At 38.7% G+C, this 25,573-nt stretch overlaps 1 protein-coding gene across 3 annotated transcripts in view; it reads left to right on the top strand.

The window, feature by feature from the left end:
* LOC132394044 (aldehyde dehydrogenase 1A1-like) overlaps positions 1 to 25,573 on the top strand; it is a 75,240-nt gene that overhangs the window by 34,514 nt on the left and 15,153 nt on the right. For all 3 annotated transcript variants that reach the window (XM_059969696.1, XM_059969698.1, XM_059969697.1), the window contains 4 exons: positions 7,260 to 7,321; positions 13,821 to 13,949; positions 16,951 to 17,064; positions 21,952 to 22,054. In XM_059969696.1, coding sequence (XP_059825679.1) covers positions 7,260 to 7,321; positions 13,821 to 13,949; positions 16,951 to 17,064; positions 21,952 to 22,054 — 408 coding nt within the window. The remainder of the gene's footprint in view (positions 1 to 7,259; positions 7,322 to 13,820; positions 13,950 to 16,950; positions 17,065 to 21,951; positions 22,055 to 25,573) is intronic.

Here is a 25,573-nt window from a genome sequence, read left to right as displayed (position 1 = left end):
GGGGAGATTCAAACAAGAGGACATGATTTGAGAGTTAGGGGGCAAAAGTTTTAGGGAAACACGAGGGGGTATTTCTTTACTCAGAGAGTGATAGCTGTGTGAAATGAGCTCCCTGTAGAAGTAGTAGAGGCCAGTTCAGTTGTGTCATTTAAGGTAAAATTGGATAGGTATATGGACAGGAAAGGAGTGCAGGGTTATGGGCTGAGTGCGGGTAGGTGGGACTAGTTGAGTTCGGCATGGACTAGGAGGGCCGAGATGGCCTGTTTCCGTGCTGTGATTGTTATATGGTTTATATGGTTAAAGTGTTCCTGAATCATTGAGTGTGTGTCCTCAGGCTCCTGCACCTCCTTCTTAATGGTAGCAGTAAGAAAAGGGTATCCATATCCAATGAACTCGAAAATAAAATAGAACCATAGAACCATAGAACATTACAGCACAGAAACAGGTCTTTTGGCCCTTCTTGGCTGTGCCGAACCATTTTTCTGCCTAGTCCCACTGACCAGCACCTGGGCCATATCCCTCCAAATCCCTCTCATCCATATACCTGTCCAAGTTTTTCTTAAATGTCAAAAGTGAGCCTGCATTCACCACTTCATCTGGCAGCTCAGTCCACACTCCCACCACTCTGTGCGTGGAAGAAGCCCCCCCCCCACCCCTGTTCCCTTTAAACTTTTCCCCCTTCACCCTTAAACCATGACCTCTGGTTTTTCTCTCCCCTGGTTTTCCTCAGTGGAAAAAGTCTGCTTGCATTCACTCTATCTATATCCATCATAATTTTATACACCTCTATCAAATCACCCCTCATTCTTCTACGCTGCAGGGAATAAAGTCCTAACCTGTTCAACCTTTCTCTGTAACTCTGTTTCTCAAGTCCCGGCAACATCCTTGTAAACCTTCTCTGCACTCTTTCAACCTTAATAATATCCTTCCTGTAATTAGATGACCAAAACTGCACACAATACTCCAAATTTGGTCTCACCAATGTCTTATAAAACCTCACCATTACATTTCAACTCTTATACTCAATATTTTGATTTATAAAGGCCAATGTACCAAAAGCTCTCCTTACAACTGTATCTACTTGTGACGCCACTTTTAGGGAATTATGTATCTGTACTCCCAGATCCCTCTGTTCTACTGCACTCCTCAGTGTCCTACCATTTACCTTGTATGTTCTACCTTGGTTTGACCTTCCAAAGTGCAATACCTCACACTTGTCTGCATTAAATTCCATCTGCCATTTTTCAGCCCATTCCTCCAACTGCTCCAAATCTCTCTGCAAGCTTTTGAAAACCTTCCTCACTGTCCACTACACCTTCAATCTTTGTATCATCAGCAAATTTGCTGATCCAATTTGCCACATTATCATCCAGATCATTGATATAAATGACAAATAACAATGGATTTCAGCACTGATCCCTGTGGCACACCAGTAGTCACAGGCCTCCACTCGGAGAAGCAATCCTCCACTACCACTCTCTGGCTTCTCCCGATGTCTAATCCAATTTACTACCTCTCCATGTATACCTAGCAACTGAATCTTCCTAACTAACCTCCCATGCGGGACCTTGTCAAAGGCCTTACTGAAGTCCATGTAGACAACATCCACTGCCTTCCCTTCATCCACTTTCCTAGTAACTTCCTCGAAAAATCCTAATAGATTGGTTAAACATGATGACCTACCATGCACAGAGCCATGCTGACTTTTTCTAATAAGTCCCTGTCTATCCAAATACTTGTAAATCCTATCTCTTAGTATTCCTTCCGTCGCATACCCCATGACCGGGTTACCAAACCAGCAGAAATGGAATGATACATTAGAGTCTGGTGGTACTGTGACTAAAAGTGTTTATTAGTAAACTAATACAGTACTATAAAATGCAAATATACATATAAAACAGGTTAGCAATGATATATACAGAAATGTGGAAATAGGAATCAAAACCATGCTCTATCGAAGTCTAAGGGTAAATGAATAGTTTTAAGATGATGCAGAGTTCAGTTTAGTTTAAGTTGAGGTAGTTGCTGTTGTACCATTGGAGAGAGAGTGAGTTGAGCAGTTGCAGCAGGCAAACCTTCTGTTGTCTTGTTCTGTTGTGGTCACCGACTGTGACCCCTCCATTCCCAGCCAGACCATTCTTCAGTGGTGAGCTTGTCACTCAGGAGAGGGTGGACACACACACAAGCCCCCACCGGTCTGCCGTCACACACTGTGAGCCTCTGATCGATTCCCCCGAATCGATCCTCCAAACTCCCACCTTCCTGTGGGTGCACAACGCTCCTTCAGTGTCCCGTAGTGTGTCTGCTTGTGTCTGAGCAGACCTGCTTTTATCTCCCCTGACGGGGTACCAGCCATCCATCAACTGTCCAAGTCCATGTCCGTCACCTGGCCCCTCCTTGTTGTCTCAGCAGGCACCTGGCACCGCCTTGTTGTCTCAGCAGGCACCTGGCACCGCCTTGCTGTGTCAGCAGGGATTCACACAATCAGGCAAGAGTGTCCTTGGAGCAAAAGTAAACAATTATTGAAGAAGCCATAATACTAAATCATTCTCTCTCTCTCTCATTATCAGTATCTGTGGCAGGAGCCCTCTCCCCTCCTCCCCCTCCTCTTCTTCTTCTTCTTTCTCTCTCTCTCTCATTATCAGCATCTGCGGCAGGAGGCCTCTCCCCTCTTCTTCTTCTTCTTCTTCTTCTCTCTCTCTCTCTCTCTCTCTCTCTCTCTCTCTCTCTCTCACTCACTCACTCACTCACTCACTCACTCACTCACTCACTCACTCACTCACTCACTCACACACACACACACACATTAGCAGCATAGTTCACAGGGGGGGTCAACTCTGGACCCCATCTCCGCCTGGTTTACTCATCACAAATCACACTTCCAATAATTTACCTACTACCGATATCAAACTTACCGGCCTATAATTTCCCAGCTTACTTTTTGAGCCTTTTTTAAACAACGGAACTACATGAGCTATCCTCCAATCCTCCGGCACCTGACCCATGAATATCGACGTTTTAAATATTTCTGCCAGGGCCCCTGCAGTTTCAACACTAGTCTCCTTCACAGTCCGAGGGAATACCCTGTCAGGTCCTGGGGATTTATCTACTCTGATTTGACTCAAGACAGCAAGCACCTCCTCTTCTTCAATCTGTATAAGTTCCATGACCTCCCTACTTGTTTGCCTTGTTTCCATAGACTCCATTCCAGTTTCCTTAGTAAAAACAGATGCAAAAAACCCATTTAATATCTCTCCCATTTCTTTTGGTTTCATACATAGCCGACCACTCTGATCTTCAAGAGGACCAATTTTATCCCTTACTATCCTTTTGCTCTTAACATACCTGTAGAAAATAAGGACATCATAATTTATTTCTGTATTCCTGAAAACTAAACTGATTGTTATATTATGGCTGTTTTACTCTCTAAATCTGCCATAAACATTGACATCTTGCTGTTATATGCTTACTTAGGCATCCACTGATAATAGTCAATATTTATTTGTGCGCTTAGATGACAAATGTTGGTAAAGTTGTGGGTCATCAGAGTGGAATTAATTCAGCATTTTCAAATATCCACGCTAATCCATTTTACAACATAGGTTACTGGTGACACCGTCCTGCACCCCTTTGCAGGGGAGTAGTCCTCTGCAATGCCCTACTCCCCTTATCCAGTTTGGGATAATTATACACACAAGAGATTCTGCTGATGCTGGAAAGCCTGAGCAACATATAAACAGCTGGAGGAACTCAGCAAGTCAGGCAGCATCTATGAAGAGGAAGATACAGTCAATGTATCAGGCTGAGAGCCTTCATCAGAAAGGCCAGGGGGACTTGACAAGTCAGATTCTGTCAGACATGCTGAGTTCCTCAAGTGTTTTGTATGTGCTGCTCAATTTGGGGTCATTGTTGTCACTAGCTACCATGACAGCTGAGATCTGTTATCAAAGGAAAAACATCTCAGAACTTGGAGCTCAAAAGATATTAGCAAGTGGTATGCTACAGAGACACCTTTTTTGCTATTTGGTTTTATGATTAGCAGGCCAAACTATATTCAGATTCAGATTCTGATTCAGTTTATTGTCATTTAGAAACCAGAAATGCAATGTAGTTAAAAAATGAGACGACGTTCTTCCAGAATGATATCACAAAAGCGTATGACAAAACAGACTACACCAGAAAATCCAGATAATACTTAGCTAAGAATAGTGAGATTTCCATGCCAGAGTGTAAGATTTAATTGACAAGATACATGGATTTATTCAAGATTCAAGACTGTTTATTGTCATTCTTCAGTACACGAAGGTAAAGGAAAATGAAATGATTGTTACTCAGATCCAGCGCAGCAGAAAAACACAACAAACATAATGAATACAATTTAAAAAACATAATAAATAAAGATATAAAAGCAATCCAATAAAACACTGTACAAGTAACTGTTATATACTGTACATGGACTGATTATGTGTACATGAAGTGAAGCCAAAGTGATATGTATATAATGGTGGAGGAGGGTGAAGGGTTGGGGTATGGATACTGTGAAGCCTCTTCCCTGATGGGAATGGAACAAACCATCCATAAACATGATGGGTGGGATTCTTTATAATATTGCTGGCCTTTTTCAGACAGCTTTCTGGATGTATGAAATGGATTTGGTTAAATGAGATTGCTTAACTCACAACCTCTTTATCTTTGCTGTCTTCATTGAATTTTTGATGTTTCTGAAATTTCATATTTCCACTTCTTTTTTTTTATCCCAATAGCTGCATGGTACTCAGAAGTAAGCTGGACTGAATTCTGGCAAGGTTACAAAAGCAACATGTGCCTTCAGTCCTATGAAAAACTGTATGCAGAAAATGGGTTTTAATAGTTCCACAGGCATTGATTTGGTACTCTGGAAACCAAATGACTATCAGGCTAAAGTTAAAACGTCTGTCATATTGAAGCTATGCTGCTCTAAACTGGTCCTAATCCAAATCAATTCTCATAGTGTCAAATAATCGTTAGCTGACATTGCAAATTCCTAAATTAAATGTTCTCATCTATTTCAAGATCTAATTATGTATCATAAAACCATTGGCTTTAGTGAGTGAGATCAAGACGCATCATAAAGGAAGCACACTTGATTTAAACATCAGTTATCATTTGTGCATTAAATCTGCATATTTCAATCTTTCAGAAAACTCCTGGTCATTGATGTGAAACCATTTCTAGTACTTATTAGAATTATAAATAATCAACACAGCCTAAGTCAGTCTTAGAATATTACTTTCTTAATATCAAATGTATTGTTTATTTTTAAACTGCAAACTCAAGGTTTTAATTTGTTAGTAAGTTATCAGTTGAACTGCAAAATGCATTTTTAAATATCACAAATTAAAAGAATCCAATGCTGTAAAGATTTGCAGTAATCCTTCATAAAATGAAGGATTCACACATTCATCTGCATCTTGAAATTTTCACAAGAACTTATAGAGTTGTGATGAATTAACTGTCTTCTTCCATATTGTGAACAATCCACAGAATTGTTGAAGACCTTTCATCAAAACAATAAACTACTTTGGTCAAATCTAAGAATAATTGCATTTGCTGGAAATTTGAAATAAAAACAGAAACTGCTGGAAATGCAACATGGTGCCAGAACGAGGCGACTTGTTGCAAGCTACTCTCTGAAATTCTACTTGTTATTTCTATTAAGATTTAAAGATTGGCTTGATTTGTCACATGCACATTGAAACATCAAAATATACAGTTCAATGTGTTGCTTGTGTCAATGACCAATGCAATCCGAGGTAACATTGGAGATAGCCCACAAGTTTCTCTGTGCTTCTGATATCGACATAATATGCCCACAGCTTACTAACCTTTTAGAACCTGTATGTCTTTGGAAGGTCGAAGGAAACCAGAGCATCTGGGGAAATCCATGTGGTCATGGGGAGAACATACAAACTCCTTACAGACAACAGCAGCAATTGAACTCCGATTGTTGGCACTGTAAAGTGTTACACCAGCCGCTATTCTACTGTACTACCCTTTTATAATCATTCTGTGATTATAATAATAATTGTATACACTTTTAAAGCTAAATCCTGTGACTATAAGAATTACTAATAATGTTCCGCTGTTGTTTCTCTTGCACTATCTCAATGCTCAGTTGTGATGATCTGGCGTGCTAAACAAACTTTCTCACTGAACGTCAGTTCATGTGGCAATAATAAACCAGTTTACCAATTTACTCATCAAGTCAGGTGGCTTCCTTAGTGAAAGAAACAGTAACATGTCAGGTCTTGAATTCTGATAAGGATTCTTGGACTTGCAACATTAACTGTTTTTCTGTCCACAAATGCTCTCTGTTCTGCTGAACGTTTTTAGCAACTTCACATATTTTTAAATATCCAGTAGTACGCTGATCAGTGTAACAATCACTTAGTTATTGAGGTATTGGTATATTTAAAAAGAGCTTGAATTTAAATTTTAAAGGGAATGATTTATTTTACAATAATATCAATTAATAACAACTGTAAGATTATTAAAGGCCTGTGTCTAGTGCTGTACCATAGGGTTTGTTACTTGTGATTCATATAAATTAGTTGAATGTGAATATACAGGCATGGTTAGTAAGTTTGTGAATTATATTAACATTGGAGGTGTTTTAGATAGTGTAGAAGCTTATGAAACATTACAGGGGTATCTTGATCAGGTAAATATATGGGTTGAAGTTTGGCAAATGGCATGCACTCTAGATATATGTAAAGTACTGCATTTTGGAAAATCAAACAGGTAGGATTTATACAGTAAATGGTAGGGTTCTGGGGAGTGTTATGAAACAGAGGGGTTGCTCTCACAGGGGGTATGGTAGAGTAAGAGTTAGCATAATGTTATACAGCACCAGCTCCAATATTGGGGTTCAATTCCCACTGTTGTCTGTAAGGGGACTGTTTATGACTGCATAGGTTTTCTCCTGGTGTTCCGGTTTCCTCCCACATTCCAAGGACGTACAAATTGGGATTAGTAAATTGTAGATATGCTATGCCAGTGCTGGAAGCATGACAACACTTGCGGAATGTGACAAATAAAACTAAGCTTTATCTTTATGTTTAGAAAGTGTGGAGTACAATGTGCTTGGCAGGTTGGCCTTCATCATCTGAATGCATTTATGTACGTATTAATTCAAAATAAAACACCAGAACTGCAGAACTATGTAAATACTTGTTCATGTTATAAATTAGTCATTAAATTAAGTTAATCTTTTCTATTAGATGGTGATTATCTCACATTTACAAGACATGAACCAATTGGAGTGTGTGGCCAAATTATACCCGTAAGTAATAACTATAATCTTTATTATATAATATCACTGTAGGGAGTTTGACTTTCAATTGTTAAAGTACAAAGTAACAGAACAATTAGCTATCTGTAAACTAAAATGCGTTCATATTTAGGAGTCATTTCTTGGTTTGTTTCAAACCAAAGAAACATATCTTCATTGTTATTGTTCAAGCACCTGTTACCACTTCTTGAAATTTCTCCAGTCTCTTTGACTTCAACAAAAACCTTAGAGTTTATCTGTTTGATCAGGCTGTGAGCCTTGTCCTTTTAGTTTCATGTGTGGTTATGCACTGCTAAAACACTTTGGAACATTTCCTGCATGACAGGAATTGCATTGATGCCAAGGTGTTGTTGAAGTTTAAGCCTTCTTTCTCTTTCTTTTATCCATTAATTTATCTTGCTTGTAGATAATCCTAAACAGAATTTGAATAATTTAGATAGATATGCTCAAAAGTGAAATATACCAGTACTAGAGAACAAACACTTTTGTATTTATCAAATTAGTATCTGTAGAGCAAATTGTTGTGTGGCAGGTTCCTGAAATACAGCACAGAAGACCATCAGACATTAGAACAGACAATTTGACCCATGGAATCTACTCTGTAATTTTATCAATGCTGATTTATTATCCCTCTCAACTTTATTCTCTTGCCTTCACTCCATAATCTTCAACACACATTCTAATCAAGAACCTATCAAACTCCACTATAAGTATACCAAATGACATGGCCTCCACAACTGTCTATGGTAATGGATTCCACAGATTTACCACCCTATAGCTAAGGAAAATTCTCCTCATCTCAGTTTGAAATGGCATACCTTTATTCTAAGGTTATGCCTGATTCTAGACTCTCACACATCTCGAAACATCCACGGCATCCAGGCCTTTCAATATTTAGTAGGATTCACTAAGTTCTAACTCAGCTCATTACAGGCCCGGAGCCATCAAACACCCCTTATATGTTAACTCTTTCATCCCTGGGCTCATACTCATAAAACCCCTGTTGACCTTATCCAATGTCAACACATATTTCATTAGAAATTGGGCCCAAAACTGCTCACAAAATTTCAAATATATCTGACCAGCTCTTTACAAAGCTTCAAAATTATATACTTCCTATAATTTTCGAATCCACTTGAAGTTAATATGAACATTGCATTTGACTTCCTTACTACCAACTTAACCTGCAAGTTAATCTGCAGGACTAGTTCGTCAAAGTTTCTCTCCACCTCTACTTTCTCAATTCTTTCCACACTGACAGCATTAGGTGGTACATTGCAAATGAACTGCAGGGTATATTGCCAATTTATTATATTGGAGTGAAGTGCAGTGCCTTGAAAAAGTATTCAGTCCCCACAGCTACTTCCACATTTTACTGTCTCATTTTTAAAATTTGAAATATATGGAAGTAGGATTTTTGAGCAAATCTACAAAACATTATGTATAGTGTCAAATCAAAAGAAAAATTAAACATCCTGTCAACAATTTACTAAATATTAAAAACCAATATTGTGAGGCTGTAAAAGCATTCATCCTCTCTGTAAATACTTTGCTAACTTTACTCAGGTGCAATACTGTATATTACCTTACCAATTCACCCAATTTGAGGATGTAGAAAATTGAAGGATGAACTGAATAAATACCCTCTCTCTCAGTATGGTAGGTTTTCAATGGACCAAACCAAAATGAAGACAAATGAGCATTTAAGGCAAGTAAAGGAAATTGTAATAGAGAAGGACAAATCTAGGCAAGGGTCAAGACCATCTCAAAGGTACTGAACATACTTGAGAGCTCAGTGCAGTCCATTGTGAAAAAGAAAAATACGAAACCACAGTCGTACTGCCTAGGTCAGGCCACCCCTCTAAACTTAGTCACTGGAGAAGAATGGTGCTTGTGAGAGAGGCTACTGTGATGCCAACGGTCACTCTGAGTAAGCTGTAGAAGTCAGCGGCTGCAACTGGAGATGAAGTTCATGGCTTCACAAACTCTAAGGTCTTGCACATGAAGGGTATTTATGGAAGAGTGGCAAGGAAGAGGCCCTCGCTAAAAAAAAATGTACTTGCCATTAAAGACTTTGACATTGGATGTAAAAGAAGGTCTTCTTATCGGATGAGACAAAAGTGGAACTCTTTGGCCTCAACACTAAGTAGTACATATGTCATAAATCTAATACTGCACATCAGCCAGTTAACACCATCCCTACTGTAAAGTATGGTGGAGGTAGCATCATGCTACAGGGATGCTTTTCTGCAGCAGGGACTGGAGATCCGCTCAGGATTGGTGGGAAGATGAATGCTGACACGTACAGAAAGATCCTGGATAAAAACCTGCTCGCCGCTGCCAGAAAGCTTAAACTGGGAAGAAAGTCCACCTTTCAGCAAAACAATGTCAAAAGCGCACTGCCAGAGCAAACACAGAGTGGCTTCAAGTGATGTCCTTGAGTGGTCCAGTCATAGTCCTGACCTTAAGCCAATTGAATATCTCTGACAAGACTTAAGACTGCTGTCCATCCCTGCTCCCCAACTAACCTAGCACAGTTTGAGCAATTTTGCCAGGAGGAATGTGCAAGTCATGTTGTATAAAGCTAATAGAGGCTTATCTGAAAAGACTACTGGCTGGAATAGCTGTGAGAGTAGCTCAACTACGTATGAAGCAAAGGGGGATGTATACTTCTGAACACTGACATTTTAGTTCTTGAATTTTTAATTTGTCTTGCTTTACAATGCCCCCTGTTTTTGGGTTCTACTGTTAACAAGGAGCATATGATTCACAAATAGAAATTCTCAGTTAAATTAATCAAAATCGCTGGTTGTAATATTCATTTATGTGAACAAAGGGGCTTGGGGGCTGAATACTTTTACAAGGCAATATAAATAATGGAACTAAAATACAGTCCTTTTGTTGCACTGTACTGTAGTTTTGTGATTATACCCACTTTTACTTATACCTTTCCAATAAATTATTCCCAAAAATCATTTAGTGTTTTAATCGGTATCCTCGAAGTTATTGAGCACAATGATCACTTATTGCTTTATAAGGTTCAGCCATTTCAGAATCAGAATCTGGTTTAATATCACTGGAAAATGTCATGAAATTCATGGTTTTGCAGCAGCAATATGATGCAATACATAAAAAAACTATAAATTACGATAAGAAATAAATAAGTAGTGCAAGAAGAGAGCAAAATAAATATTGAGGTAGTGTTCCTGGATTCATTGCCCATTCAGAAATCATTCAGAGAGCAGTGGGGAAGAAGGCATTCCTGAAAAGTTAAGTGTGTGTCTCCTCCCTGATGGTAGCAATGAGAAGAGGACATGCATTAAGTGATGAGGATCTTAATGATGGATGCCACTTTTTGAGGCATCAATATCACCTCTCGATGCTGAAGAGGTTAGTGCCCATGATGGAGCTGGCAGAGTTTACAACTTTCTGCAGCGTTTTCCGATCCTGTGCAGTGGCCCCTCCATACCAGACAGTGATGCAATCAGTTCGAAGGCTCTCCATAGCACATCGGTAGAAATTTGCTGGCATTTAGTGACATACCAAATCTTCTTGAACTCCTAATGAAATATAGCCATTTAATTAGATTTACTTAAAACTGATTGTCTAACAGGCAACCAAATTCAAAATAAAACTGTTTTATTGAGGAATGAATATAAATAATTAATATTTGTTACTTCAAAGAATTCTATGTGCAGTAATGCTAATGCAAAAGCAACTAATTTGCACTGGTTACATGGGTGTTAATTTTGATTCATTGCTAAATTACTGATCTATATCTGATGAGAACAAGGTTGGCTGAAGGATCATCGGCAAAATTCTAATATTTATAGATTTAATCACAGTTAGCTAACAATTTTACTGTCTGTTATGTGAATCAACATTATTTTGTATAGCTCCTTTGTTCACATACGTAGCTATATCTTCTCTTGCAGCCTGTTATGCTACATTCATGGTGGAAAGCTGCCATTGAAGGGAGTTTAGGTCACAGAACTTTGTTATTGTCCATATGCTGAATTATACTCTCAATTCAAAGCTTCAGTACAAGAAGTGGAAAAATAAAAACAGGAAAAGCACATTTAGATTCCCCTGCCATTCAATACAGCCTATCTGATCCTCTGTATAATGGTTCACCCTCTCTGTATCTCCTTGATCCCTTTTGTGTCCAGAAGTGTGTCTCCTTTCTAAGCATGTTCAACAACTTGGCATCCACAGCCTTATGTGGTAGTGAATTATGCATCTTCACCATCAACGAGAAAATCAGAAGCCCTCACCTGCCAAATGTCTTATCTGATATCTGGTGACAGTGACCCTTGGCTTTAGTCTCCCAGCTAGGGGAAACATCCTTTCTGCATCTAACCCTGTCAAAATGTTGAACATTTCAATGAATTATCTTTCATCCTTCTAAATTTCTGAACATTGCATTAATACAGACTTAGTTATCTAGTCTCTCTTCTTGCAATAGTTCTGCTATTCTAGTGAACCTTTGCTGCACATCCACTATGGCAAATATACCGTTCTTATCTCAGGAGACCAAAATTGCACACAGTACTCAAGATCTTGTATAATTATAGTCTCACTAAAACTCTGTATAATTGTAACGAGACATCCTTGCCCCTATATTCAAAACTGCTTGCAGCATAGGTGAACAACTCCTCCAGTTTCCTCCAAATTTACTCAAAGGACAAGCAAACAAACACTTGGGACCTCTCCCAGAACAATATCGCCAAGACTGACTCCCTAGTTATACTTAATCAGTTACACCGGGCAGCACATGATATTTGCATGCAGATTCCCAAAACTTTCTATTCCAAGCTTTATCATGGAATTAATTATTAGATGATTAGAAGAAAAGGTTCAACAATGTGCTGAAAGCTTCCTTGAAGGAATCTCCAGCCTGGGAGTGGAGAAGGGGCTTTAAGCATGAGAAGTGTACAGAAACCCAGCATAAGCAGAAGAAGGAACACACAACCAGCTCCATCTGTGGAAGTGTAATCTAGTTCCACATTGACCTCATTACCCACCTCAAAACCCAGAAAATCAAAGTAGAAGGAATCCACCTCAGTCCCAAAGGACTGCCTGTGAAGAAGAGAATCAAGACCATTTTCTGATGCCCCACTAGTCACTGGCTTCAATTCAGATTCCAATTCAGACTCATTTGTCTCATGAACATTGAAGGGATCAGTGGAATATGGCATTTGTGTCAACAGCCAGCACACCAGGTGATGTGCTGGAGGCAGCCCGCATGTATTGTCACACATTTCAACCTGAACACGGCATGTCCACAATGTTCTATAGAACAACACAAGCAACAACAACAGAGCAAAACAAGACAACAGCAAAAGAAGTCTCTGTCCCATTCCTACACACACCATGCTCTGTTTTCCATCTATAATTATTTTTCATTCTGTGGCAGGGTACTATGTTCTCATCTCTGTTACTTTTTGCTTTCCAATTTCTTATGTGGACTTCTGAAAATCCCAATACACTCATATACTGGTTTTCCTTTATCTATTTTAACTATTGCATCTTTTAAAAGCTCCAGCAGGATTCTGAAAAGTGATTTAATTTCATAAATTCAGTATGATTTTATTTAATCCTGTTATCACATCCTTTATAAGAGATTCCACCATTTTCCCTACTACTAACATTAGACCCTCCAGTCTGCAGTTCCCTGTATTTAAAAACAACAGTTTTATATTTACCACTCTCTAATCTGACAGACTGTTCTATCGTAGATTTTGGAAGATGAAACCATTGCAACAAAAAATTGCATGACTACCTCATTTAGATCATCCTGTCCTGAAGACGTAGTGGCTTTCAGGCCCATTAATTTCTTCAGACTATGTTTTTGCTAATGCAGATTCCTTTTCATTCCCTCTTGTCATCAGACTCTTAGCTTCCCAGCACTTTTCTGAGAATTTATTAGCACCTTTTAAAATAAAAACTGAAGCAATTTTTTCAGATAATTGCCTTACCGTTCATTTTTTGTCACCATGGATTCTCCCATTTCTGACCGAAGGTGACAGGCAAATCCTTCTGAGGTTACAACAGGATTCTGCTTAAATAAATTGCTGATAACCCAGTCAATTTACAAGTCAGAAATGCAGCCATGAATCAAGTTTCCAGGTAGATGAAGACGCGTGTGACCTTACAACAGCTAGCAAATCCATCCCAACAGTGTGCCAAATTCTCGCTTTTTCAGATGGGCTGTACATAAGCCAGACATTTGTAACCTAGGAAGAACTTGCAACCTTTTTCTAGTTATACATTTCCAGTAGAATGCTGAACAATATTAACTTTGAGGCTTCAGAGGAGGAGACAATTTGTCAAATGTATGTATTGTGTCACTCTGAATTTCAACAGTCTATTATTACCCCATAATGGTATATTACTGTAGTACAATGATAGAATTTTAGTCGTTGATCTACATGTCAATCTTTAATAAAATTTGATATTGTTAACATAGTACCTATTTTTGTCACTTTAGTGGAACTTCCCAATGCTGATGTTTGCATGGAAGCTTGCTCCTGCTCTTTGCTGTGGCAACACAGTGGTTATTAAACCAGCTGAACAAACTCCTCTGACTGCACTGTACATGGGAGCTTTAATCAAAGAGGTATTTGATTAAAATTGAGAATATTAAGCTCAATGGACTTTTTGCAGCTATTCATTCATAAGTTCATATTTATAAGTTTGGAATGGTTGAGACAAAGACTATACATTAATAAAGTGCCTGTGAATTTTGCACACCATCCAAGAGATAATGCTACAGAAATGATTGTGACCATTTGTTACATGCGTTTACGGAGATAAAACGGGTGAAAATAAAGGGGTAATGAATTTCCTATTGTAGTTATTGGCAACTGCCAAAAAAACTGCTTTAAGACCCTTGAATATGCCAAAAAAGAAAGTTGGTGCCTCTTTTAGGATTGCAACCTGTTAGTAATACACCAAAATCACAACAAAAAGCTCCAAGTTAAAGCAGGAGCTTGCTGCCAGCAACTTCTCACACACCTCCCGGTGCTTCAAGCCCTTAGACCTTATTATGAAATCTCAGCCATTTGATCTGGCTAATTCTTATGTCTAGCAAATAGTCCCTGCAATTGCAACTGGTAACTGGATTGATGACACCTATTTTGTTATGTTTAGAACCTGAATTTTACTCAAGCACAGTCATATACTTCGGATAGTTTTTTCAGCTTTGGGGTGTCTTTTCTACCATAGCACTTGTAGTGACTCTTGCTATTTTCATCATAACTCTACAATTCATTCTTTACAACCTCTTCAGGTTCAAATTCCTTACATCCTTTTCTGGCTCATTTATGATAAGCTATTCACTTTTGTTTCAGATTGGTTTGATTATAAATGATTAAATTCAGCAGCAAGGATGGCATTCATAAGTCACAGCAAGTAAATTATTTACTCGAGCTGTAGACTTCGAAATGATATTAGTTAATAATTTTTCTTTCACTTCATACTAAAGGTCTGGGTCAAGTCAAGCTTGAGTTGATGTCCTTGGGCATCTTAATCAGTATTTGCCATAAAGGATGCAAAACTCCCTGCTTTACTGAGATTTTAATTTAACTTTTAATCTGGGGCAAACGTTTATCAGAAACAAAGTTTCAATGTTTCATTGCTACATAATATCTGTAAAATACTTGGCATTGTTACCAAAACATTCTGAGCTTTCTATTAACATGGATCAAAGCAATAAGAAGATTTTTCATAATTGTTCAGCTCCAGTAACAGACTATACCTTTGTTCCCATTTTTAAAACATAGGGAGGGTGGCATTTTGCTACTGAAAATTAAAAATTAACTTTCATGGGAAAAGAGCTTTGTTTTTTCTAAGGCTGGATCAGTCAAATGTCTGCAGCAATGGTAATCTTTGCTTTTCCACTCTGTCTAACAGTAAGATTAAATTTAAAAGTTGACATAATTAATTATGTTTCAAATAGTCTTAAAAATCAACATATTTTGTTGAATAATCTAAGTAAATACTAAGACCTTGAGAGCAAAATATAAGCTCGTTTAACAAACATGTACAACTCAAGAGATATTCATGAGCTATACCAAGACTGGATGTTAAAAGGCTATTGCACATAGTTTCAAACTTTGCTTTATGCGGTTTTTAAAAGCTGAAATGCATGTCCCAAATACTTGGCTATACTGACTCAGCAGCACTGGAATGCTTTTCTTCCATTCTCTCATGGATCATCATAAGGAATTTCAAAGAATGTAACATTGTTAAACAAAACTTATGACACCATCAAATTTAAATTTTGTAGAGGATTATCTTTCAAACTTTCAAAGGAAAATTCAGATTTTCTTTCAGGAAGCTTTTGCTTTAATTTTTTTCTTTTTTTTTGTTACTCTGCATTAAGCAACAATTCTAACAGTATTTTTCCTGTAAGATGCACAAGCTGATTTTTGCTAAAATCTGTCTCAGATCACAGTATAATCTCAATAAAGGAGGACAGCCCGTCCAAAGCTACAATTAAAGCAGGAACATTTTCTCCCTTGCTAAGCTAGGCCAAAGACTCAGAGCATCAGTTTTGCACTTTAGTAGGTGAATGTCAATGAGGCCCAGCCTTGAAAACGATTTCAGATTTTGTAACTATTGTTCAGCAAAGGATCCACTCTGTTTGCTAACTTCCACTTGTGCTCACATTACGAATAACCAAGACAAATCATACAACCAATCTAATGAATTAGATTTTACACCTTTATGAACAAAACAATTTTGTAACTAAATATTCCAAGTTATTCAAGTTTAAAATGGCTATCAAACTTGTGTTTTTTTTTTCAGGGCCTCTGTGACACCCACCAAGTGAAGAGACACTGCATTTTGAAACAGCTTAACCAAAACCCTTGACAAGTCTTAAGGCTGAATTATACTTGTGCATCCATCTATGCCATAGGGTGACGTGCACCTCCCCAAAAAAGTAACTCATGCATTGCTCATGCGATCGGTCTGCTTGGTAGCATCACATTTCCTCCTATCTATTTCCGGTTGCTTCTTCTCCACCATCAAATCTACCTGCCGACATGCAAAAATGTTTGAAGTGCTTTTCCTCGTCCATGTCTCTCACGAAGAAACTCAACACAGTGGCATAGAAACCCCACTGCCAACTAGAGTTTTGGCGCACACCAACGCGTGCTCACTATGGCACAGAGCCTACGCAGAAGTGAAAATCAGTGCTATGGCATAGGCTACAGTGTAGCCTGTACGCACAAGTATAAATCAGCCTTTACGTTAGTTGCATCTAGTAGATTCTAAAGAATGGTGCAATGAATAATTACGCATTTACTTGTCATATACCAGCAGACTAATCAAGTGTCATTAAGGCCCCATTCATTGTGGCTTAAATTAATAACCACTTTTGATGTATTGAAAGCTACATTGAAGATAAACACTACTCCATAAATTTAAGTGGATTTGTGATCTTCAGTACTTTAATTTTCATAAGTCTATTCTTTATGTTCTATCAATGTTGGCAATGCACAGCAACTGGATAACCATTACTGATTGCATCTTTGCTCTTTATAAACCAAGGAGTATAATGTACTCTTATATAACTCATTGTAAATCAATTTGACTATTATTTCACCTCATAGGCAGGATTTCCCCCAGGGGTGGTGAATATTGTGCCAGGATTTGGAAGAACTGCAGGAGCAGTTATAGCCAACCATATGGACATAGATAAAATCGCCTTCACTGGTTCTACAGAGGTACGTGGAATTGAGCACAATACTCTTTAAAACTGTGAATCACCTCAAAACAGTTTATAAACTGTTTTAGATAATGTTGTCAAGTATCATTTTTGCAAACAAAAGTAACTAAGCAACAAGAACAAGGGTAATTCTGAAGTCCCATGGGCCAGTTAGATTGTGTCAGTATTGGTATTGCTGCTGGTTTATTATCATCTCATTTACAAAAACACAGTGAAAAGCTTGCCTTGCATGTTGTTTATTCAGGTCAAAACCTTTACACTGTGCATTGAGCTACAACAACTCAGAACAAAGTGGGAAATCTACAAAGTACAAACAATGCACGACCTTATCATCCAAGAGTCCGATAACTGCAGGATAGAAGCTGTCCTTGAGCCTGGTGGTGTGTGTTCTCAGATTTTTATATTTTCTGCCCAGTGGGTGAGTGCAGAAGAAAGAATGGCTGGGATTGGAGGGATCTTTGATTATGCTGGCTATTTTACTGAGGTAGTGAGAAGTATATACAGAGTCCTTAGAGAGAAGGCTGGTTCACATAATGCACTGAGCTGTGTCCATATCTCTCTACAGTTTTGTGGTCAAGTGCAAAGCCTCAATTCCATTTTCCTAACCAAGCCCTTTTTCCCTGATACCCCATAATCCAAAGATCTATAATTCTCGGACTCGAGTACACAATGACTCTGGCACCACAGCTCTCTGGAGTGGAAGAATGAGAAAAGAAATTGCTCTTCATCTCGGTTTAAATGATCAACATTTTATTGTAGGATTATGCCCCATAGCACTAGTTTCCTCACTACTATGATGTGGTAGATGGGGTGTGGATTGATATATAGTGGATGAGGGGTTTCTTGAGTGTCCATTTGTATATGACCAATACTTCCACTGTGTGCTGTTTATATTGGATTGCCTCAAACCACATCTTCAAAACTGTTCACAGCTGCATTCTATAGCCCATAAAGATAAGATGCTGGAAATCCAAAGTTACACACAGAAGATGCTGAGGAACTGAGCAGGTCAGGGAGCAATGGAAAGGACTAAAGAGTTGACATCTCAGGCCAAGACCCTTTATCAGAACTGGAAAGGAAGGGGAAGAAGCCAGATTAAGAAAGTGGGGGAACGGAGGACTTGTACGAGTTAGAAGGTGCTAGGTGAAACCAGTTGAGGGACAAGGTAGGTGGGTGGGGGGAGGGGTAAAAAGTAAGTAGCTGGGAGATGATAGGTGGAAAAGGTAAAGGACTGGTGAAGAAGGAATCTGACAGGAGAGGAGAATGGACCATGGGAGAAGGGAAGGAGGAAGGAGATGATAGGCAGATGGGGAGAAGAGAAGGGGTAACAAAAGTGCCAAAATGGGGAATGGGAAAAGAAAGAAGGGAGGGGGGAGAAATTACCATAAGTTAGAGAAATCCGTGATCATGCAGTCAGGCTGGAGGCTACCCAGACGGAGTATGAGGTGTTGCTTCTCCAAACTGAGATAGATCTCATCGTGGCAGTACAGGAGACCATGACTGACACATCAATATGGGAATGAGGATTGGAATTAAAATGGTTGGCCCCCAGAAATCATGCTTGTTGTGTGGATTGTGTGAAAGTGCTTGACAAAGTAGTCCCCTAATCTGTGTCGGGTCTCACTAACAAAGCCCATACCCAGTCTCTTAAAGAGGATGCTTTCACATGCAGCCCTCTCACTGTAGGCTCGTAATGAGTTAACTATTACCTAAAACACAAGTTAACAGCAACATAACTTGATAACGCATGGGGAATAAAGGTGAAAGTGTCATTTCCAGTAAAAATAGGTCCACAGTAGATAATGATTTGGGTCAATACAAAATATTTTAAAATTGCATGTCCCTTTAAGGGAAAGTGAGACTACTATCTAGTTTGCTTCACTTCATTTACTCACAGTACTGAAAAGGTTCTGCACTGAAGACCTAGTTCAATTGAAGCATAAATAAATATACATGTAACATCCAAGGAAAAAGGTATCAAACTTTCTCCAATATCATGTGGTAGCTAATAACTGAAAGTTATTTGCACATTCTCCATGAAATCATAGTCTGCATGAGGATTTTCTGACATCAGTATCTGTCATTCCAAATAGGTTCTGACAACGTTTCACCATGTTCTTCCGCTATATTTGTTGTCCGTTTGCATTCTCCATCTTTCTCCCTCGTTCTCCAACCTTCTTTGATCCCGTTCTTTATCCCGCTCTCTCTCTAGAATATTCCCAAGACAAATCATATTGGCTAATTCAACAAGCCTAACTTATTAATCAACTAGCAAACATGAGGAAATCTGCAGATGCTGGAAATTCAAGCAACACACACAAAATGCTGGTGGAACACAGCAGGCCCGGCAGCATCTATAAGGAGAAGCACTGTCGACGTTTTGGGCCGAGACCCTTCGTCCTGGCCTGCTGTGTTCCACCAGCATTTTGTGCGTGTTGTTATTAATCAACTTTTTGTTTTATTTTAAACAACAAAAAAATGAAATACCCAAATGTATAATGTAATTAAAGGAACACTTATTACACTTAGAGAAAATCTGCAGAAAATAAAATAGCTAACAGCATAAATGTATTAATAAAATAAAGCATGGTCTTCAATCAGGGTATAACGCACATAATTAAAAGAAAAATTTTAAAATAATAGCTGGTCGCATTATCATATTGTAAGACGCAGGTATTATGATATTCTTTATCGACTACGGTACAGCATTCAATACCATTATCCCCTTGGATCTAATCAATAAGCTCCAAGACCTTGGTCTCAATACCTCCTTGATAATTGGATTCTTACAGACCCCAATCATTTTGGAATGGCACCAACATCTCCTCCATGATCTCCATCAGCACAGCTGCACCACAAGGCTCTGTGCTTAGTCCCCTGCTCTACTCGCTTTACACTTATGACTGTGTAACTGAGCAGAGTTCCAATACAATATTCAAGTTTGCTGATGACATCACTGTTGTAGGCCGAACCAGAGGTGGTGATGAATCAATATATAGGAGGGAAATTGAAAATCTAACTTGAGTGGTGGCATAACAACAACCTCTTACTCAATGTCAGCAAGACCAAGGAGCTAATTAGACCAAGAAGAAGAAAACCAAAGGTCCATGAGCCAGTTCTCATCAGAGGATCAGAGGTAGAGAGGGTCAGCAATTTTAAACTCCTCTGTGTTATTATTTCAGAGGATCTGTCCTGGGCCCGTCATGTAAGTGCAGTTATGAAGAAAGCACGGCAACATCTCTACTTCCTTAGGAGTTTCCAGAGATTCAGGATGACATCTAAAATTTCAGATGCGTAGCGGACAGTATATTGACTGGCTGTATCACAGCCTGGTATAGAATGGATATCCCTTCAAAAAGTAGTGGATATGGCTCAGTCCATCATAGTTAAAGCCCTCCCAACTATTGAGCACATCTACATGTAACACTGTTGCAGGAAAACATCATCAGGTACTCCCAACACCCAGGTCATGCTCTCTTTCATTGCTGTCATCAGAAAGAAGTGACTATCCCCTCAACATTAGGCTATTGAGTCAAAGGGGATAATTTCAGTCAACTTCACCTACCCAGTCATTGAAATGTTTCCACTACAAATAGACTCGCTTTCAAGGAATCTTTATCTCATGTTCTCAATATTTATTGCATATTTATTATTTTTATTTCTTCCTTTTTGAATTTTGCTCAGTTTGTTGCCTTCTACACTCCAGTTGAATGCCCAAGTTGGGTGATCTCTCATTGATTCTGTTATGGTTATTATTCTATAGATTTATTGAGTATGTCCACAAGAAAATGAATCTCAGGGTTGTATATGGTGCCATACATGTACTTTGATAATAAATTTACTTTGAACTTTTGACCATTGATTTTGGACACTATCAGATTGGCACTAAACACAGGCAAAGGCATGTTCACCCAAAGACAAGGCTCTGGACCTTTTCTTTTATTCTTTATTCACTTAATTCTGTTGTGCTCATTCACACACAGTACAATGGGTGTACAATATTGCTACTCAACGTCTAGCCGTTCCTTTTATGTGCTAACAACCCTTGTACTCCCACCTGTCTATGTTAAGCTGAGCTGTGCAAAAACAAGAGTCAGATGAGAAGGACTTCTGAATGCCCATCGCTATTCACTGTCAGCCTTCCTAGCACCAGCATGTAGACCCTTATGATATACAGTTGGTAGCAGATCAGAGAGGTCTTCACAAAACAATTCACAGAGCTCAAATGAGCAGGAACTGGTCCAAATTGAAAGGATAGCTCAGGAAATTGTTCATCAGGTAAGCAGTTTAAGCATAATCTTTTCTATAGCTACCGGGCTTGATGCAGCTGACTTCCTATTTCGGCACACTGCATCATATCAGAGGGTGTGAAAAAATCCATTAACGCTTACATAACGTTCTGATATTTGATAATGACCCTATTTGTCCCTTCTTGCAGGAGTTATTAGAAAAAGCCAATGGAAATCAATCAAAAACAATTATTCCACTAAACTATTCTTCACCTGTCCACAGATACCTCGAACATCATCCCACTGAGATCAGTTAAATTGGCATATAATAAAAATTAAAGCTAAGATCTTCTCATCTGACAGGTTCAAATATATTCTGCAAAGAAAATTCAGGTCTTCCTAATTATCACAAAGATAATTAGGAAGATTTTTCAAAGGTGGTCGTCTCCATGTGGTTAAGCAATTTGCAGAAATATGACCATGTAAAAAGGAAAAATTGTTTTTCAAGTTTTGCTGCCTTTCCGTTTGCCACTAAAATATTCTGCACTAAATTTCAATGCTATTATTTGTTTATGAAACATTTTAGTACAATGAATGTTCAATATTTTTCTTATGTTGTTGTCATATTCACATGCATTATTTTTATTTCCATCTAGACTGGTAAATTAATACAGGAGGCTGCTGGCAAGAGTAATCTAAAGAGAGTAACACTGGAACTTGGTGGGAAAAGTCCAAACATCATATTCGCTGATGCAGACTGTTAGTATTTAAAGTTATTTAAAGTAATGTTTTATGCTTATTAAATAACTTCTGTATTTTTATTTACTGACAAATTAGGAGATATTGGCAATATTGTACTATTGACCATGCCTGTTTTTTTTTTTTGTTAAGATGTTGGTAGGGCTTTAGCTTATTTTTATTCAGGAAGACAGAATGATCTGAGACAAATGTTCAGATAGGAATGATGTGTGATCTGGACAACTACATAAATCAATCGCTTTTCCATGACTTTGGGACCTTTGTCTTTCATGGTGATAGGTAGCAAGAGCAGGAAAGCACCTCACAAAGTATTTTCAGATGTTGCAACACTTAAACTAGATTGAGCACACTGTAAATAGGGTGCGGAGATGCAGTGAAGATAGCCAGTACCAGTGGCAAGAGCACCAATTATCCAGACTGCTCTGTTCCTTGTTGGTGTTGAACAAGTTCTGCTATAGGTGAAAGAAAAGGCTGGGCAGGTTTTTCTTTGTAACAATTGTCAATTACCTAGCGTTCTGGAATGTAGGTGTCAGAACAAGTGGTCAATTTGTTCATGCTCCTCTTTGGAGGAATGTGTTCTTCATTCTTGTGTATGCTTGTGTTTTTTTTCCAGAAGTAAAATCACTGACTTTATAATTTTGCTTTGGAATTTGCATGTAGTGTGGTGGATTTAAAAGGTAACCCCTGTAGAAAATTCAAAACTTCAGAATTAGGTTTATTATCACTGGCATGTGTCGTGAAATTTGTTAACTTAGCAGCAGCAGTTCAATGCAATACATAATGTAGAAAGAAGGAAGGAAGGAAGGAATAAATAAATAAATAGATCGATTACAGTGTACGTATATTGAAAAGATTAAAAATCGTGCGAACAACAGAAATACTGTATATGTAAAAAGTGAGTTAGTGTCCAAGGGTTCAATGTTCATTTAAGAATTGAATGGCAGAGGAGAAGAAGCTGTTCCTGAATCACTGACTTTATGCCTTCAGGCTTCTGTACCTTCTACCTGATGGTAACAGAGAGAAAAGGACATGTCCTGGGTGCTGGAGGTCCTTAATAATGGATGCTGCCTTACTGAGACACCGCTCCTTGAAGTTGTCCTGGGTGCTTTGTAGGCTAGTACCCAAGGTGGAGCTGACTAGATTTATAGCCCTCTGCAGCTTCTTTCGGGCTTGTTGAGTAGCGCACCCCCCTCCCCATACCAGACAGTGATGCAGCCTGTCAGAATGCCCTCCACAATACATCTATATAAGTTTTTGAATGTATTTGTTGTCATGCCAAATCTCTTCAGGCTCCTAATAAAGTATAAGCACTGTCTTGTTTTCTTTATAACTACATCAATATGTCTGGACCAGGTTAGATCTTCAGAGATCCTGACACCCAGAAACTTGAAACTGCTCACTCTCTCCACTTCTGTTCCCTCTATGAGGATTAGTATGTGTTCCTTCGTCTTACCCTTCCTGAAGTCCACAATCAGCTCTTTCGTCTTACTGATGTTGAGTGCCAGATTGTTGCTGAAGCACCACTCCACTAGTTGGCATATCTCACTCCTGTATGCTCTCTCATCACCATCTGAGATTCTACCAACAATGGTTGTATCATCAGCAAATTTATAGATGGTACTAGTGTTGATCATCAGCGAGGTTATGTTATCACCAATCCACACAGATTGTGGTTTTCTGGTTAGGAAGTCAAGGATCCAATTGCAGAGGGAGGTACAGAGGCCCAGGTTCTGCAACTTCTCAAATGGATTGTGGGAATAATGATATTAAATGCTGAGCTATAGTCATTCAACAGCACCCTGAAATAGATGTTTGTGTTGTCCAGGTGGTCTAAAGCCATGTGGAGAGCCATTGAGATTGCATCTGCCGTTGACCTATTGTGACAATAGGCAAATTGCAATGGGCCCAGGTCCTTGCTGAGGCAGGAGTTCAGTCTAGTCATGACCAACCTCTCAACGCATTTCATCACTGTCGATGTGTGCTACCAGGCGATGGTCATTAAGGCAGCCCACATTATTCTTCTTTGGCGCTGATATAATTGTTGCCTTATTGAAGCAAGTGAATTCTCCTGCGATTCAGTTGGCACAGGTTTTCAGAGCCTTACCAGGTACTCCATCTGGACCTTCTGCCTTGCAAGGGTTCACTCTCTTTAAAAACAATCTAACATTGGCCTCTGAGACAGAGATCACAGGGTCATCAGGTGCAGCAGGGATCTTCACAGCTGTAGTTGTGTTCTCCCTTTCAAAGCTTGCATACTAGCCAATTTTTGAATAATTATCCCTTTAAACAATAATCAGTTGCATGTATAGTAGGCAACAATTAGGCACATTCAGAGTTTAACGTCAACGATAAAGATGAAATCTACAGTGTTTGTAAACAAATTTCAATAATATATGGTATTCCTATGAAATAAGCCAAAACATTTTGGAAATTTATAGATTATAGTTGCTATAAAGGTAGACAGAGCTGTAGTCTGGAAGTTTTAGGGCTCTTTGTTATACAATAATTTATTTTAGTTTTTCACCATCTATAAACTGGAGAACAGCAATTGATGAATTTGAGATTCTCAAAATTACTGCTCTGCAGAACATGTTACTTTAAAAGTCTGCTTTTAATACATTAACAGTGCTTAAGATTCAATCAGTGATTCATTAACCTGAAAGTGGCAGTTACAGGTTAGTCGCTGAGTCTTTCATTCTCCCTCCATTTTGCTGCTATCTTTGTGAATAATATTAGTTATTCACAGGTGATATCAATATTTAATCTGGGATGTAACATTAAGAGCAAGATCTTATGAATCCAAATCTGACTTTGAAACTCCATCACCAGGGTAGTTTATCAAGATCATTCAAAGTACCAGAACACAATGGATTTAGCTGAGTTAACTATTTAACTCTGATACATGATTAATGAACAAACCACATTTTCATCACTCTCAGTTGCCATAAGCTTCAATTAATGAACTAATCCTTGATTTCCAAGTCCACTGTTAAACTTGTCACCCTCTGTATAACAGCCTGACAATGAACAATACCCTATTCAAAGGGCTCTGTCCTATCAACTATAATGATGCTCCTGAGAACATATTGTGACATGATAGATTATCTGAACCTTCTCAATGAAGCGAGGGATAGTGCACATTCTTCCAGAATTTCCATCTATTGTAGCTGAAAGATCAACAAGAACTGTTAAATGTGATTGTTATGCCATAGAACCTGAATATTTTTTGTGGAGTAAGGTGTAGCAATAGATGATTTATTTCTATTCTTGGTGTTCACCTGGCGGAGAATCTCACCTGGTCCCTCAACACCAGCTCCATAGCCAAGAAAGCCCAGTTGCGTCTCTACTTTCTGCGAAGGTATCGAGAGCATCCTGAGCAGCTGCATCACTGCCTGGTTCGGGAATTGCACTGTCTCAGATCGCAAGACCCTGCAGTGGACAGTGAGGTCAGCTGAGAAGGTCATCAGGGTCTCTCTTCCCGCTATTACAGACATTTACACCACACGCTGCACCTGCAAA

This window comes from Hypanus sabinus, chromosome 5 (assembly GCF_030144855.1).
Source record: "Hypanus sabinus isolate sHypSab1 chromosome 5, sHypSab1.hap1, whole genome shotgun sequence".
Classification (NCBI taxonomy): Eukaryota; Metazoa; Chordata; class Chondrichthyes; order Myliobatiformes; family Dasyatidae; genus Hypanus; species Hypanus sabinus.
The sequence above is the reverse complement of the archived record's forward strand: the minus strand, read 5'-3'. Positions and strand labels throughout refer to the sequence as shown.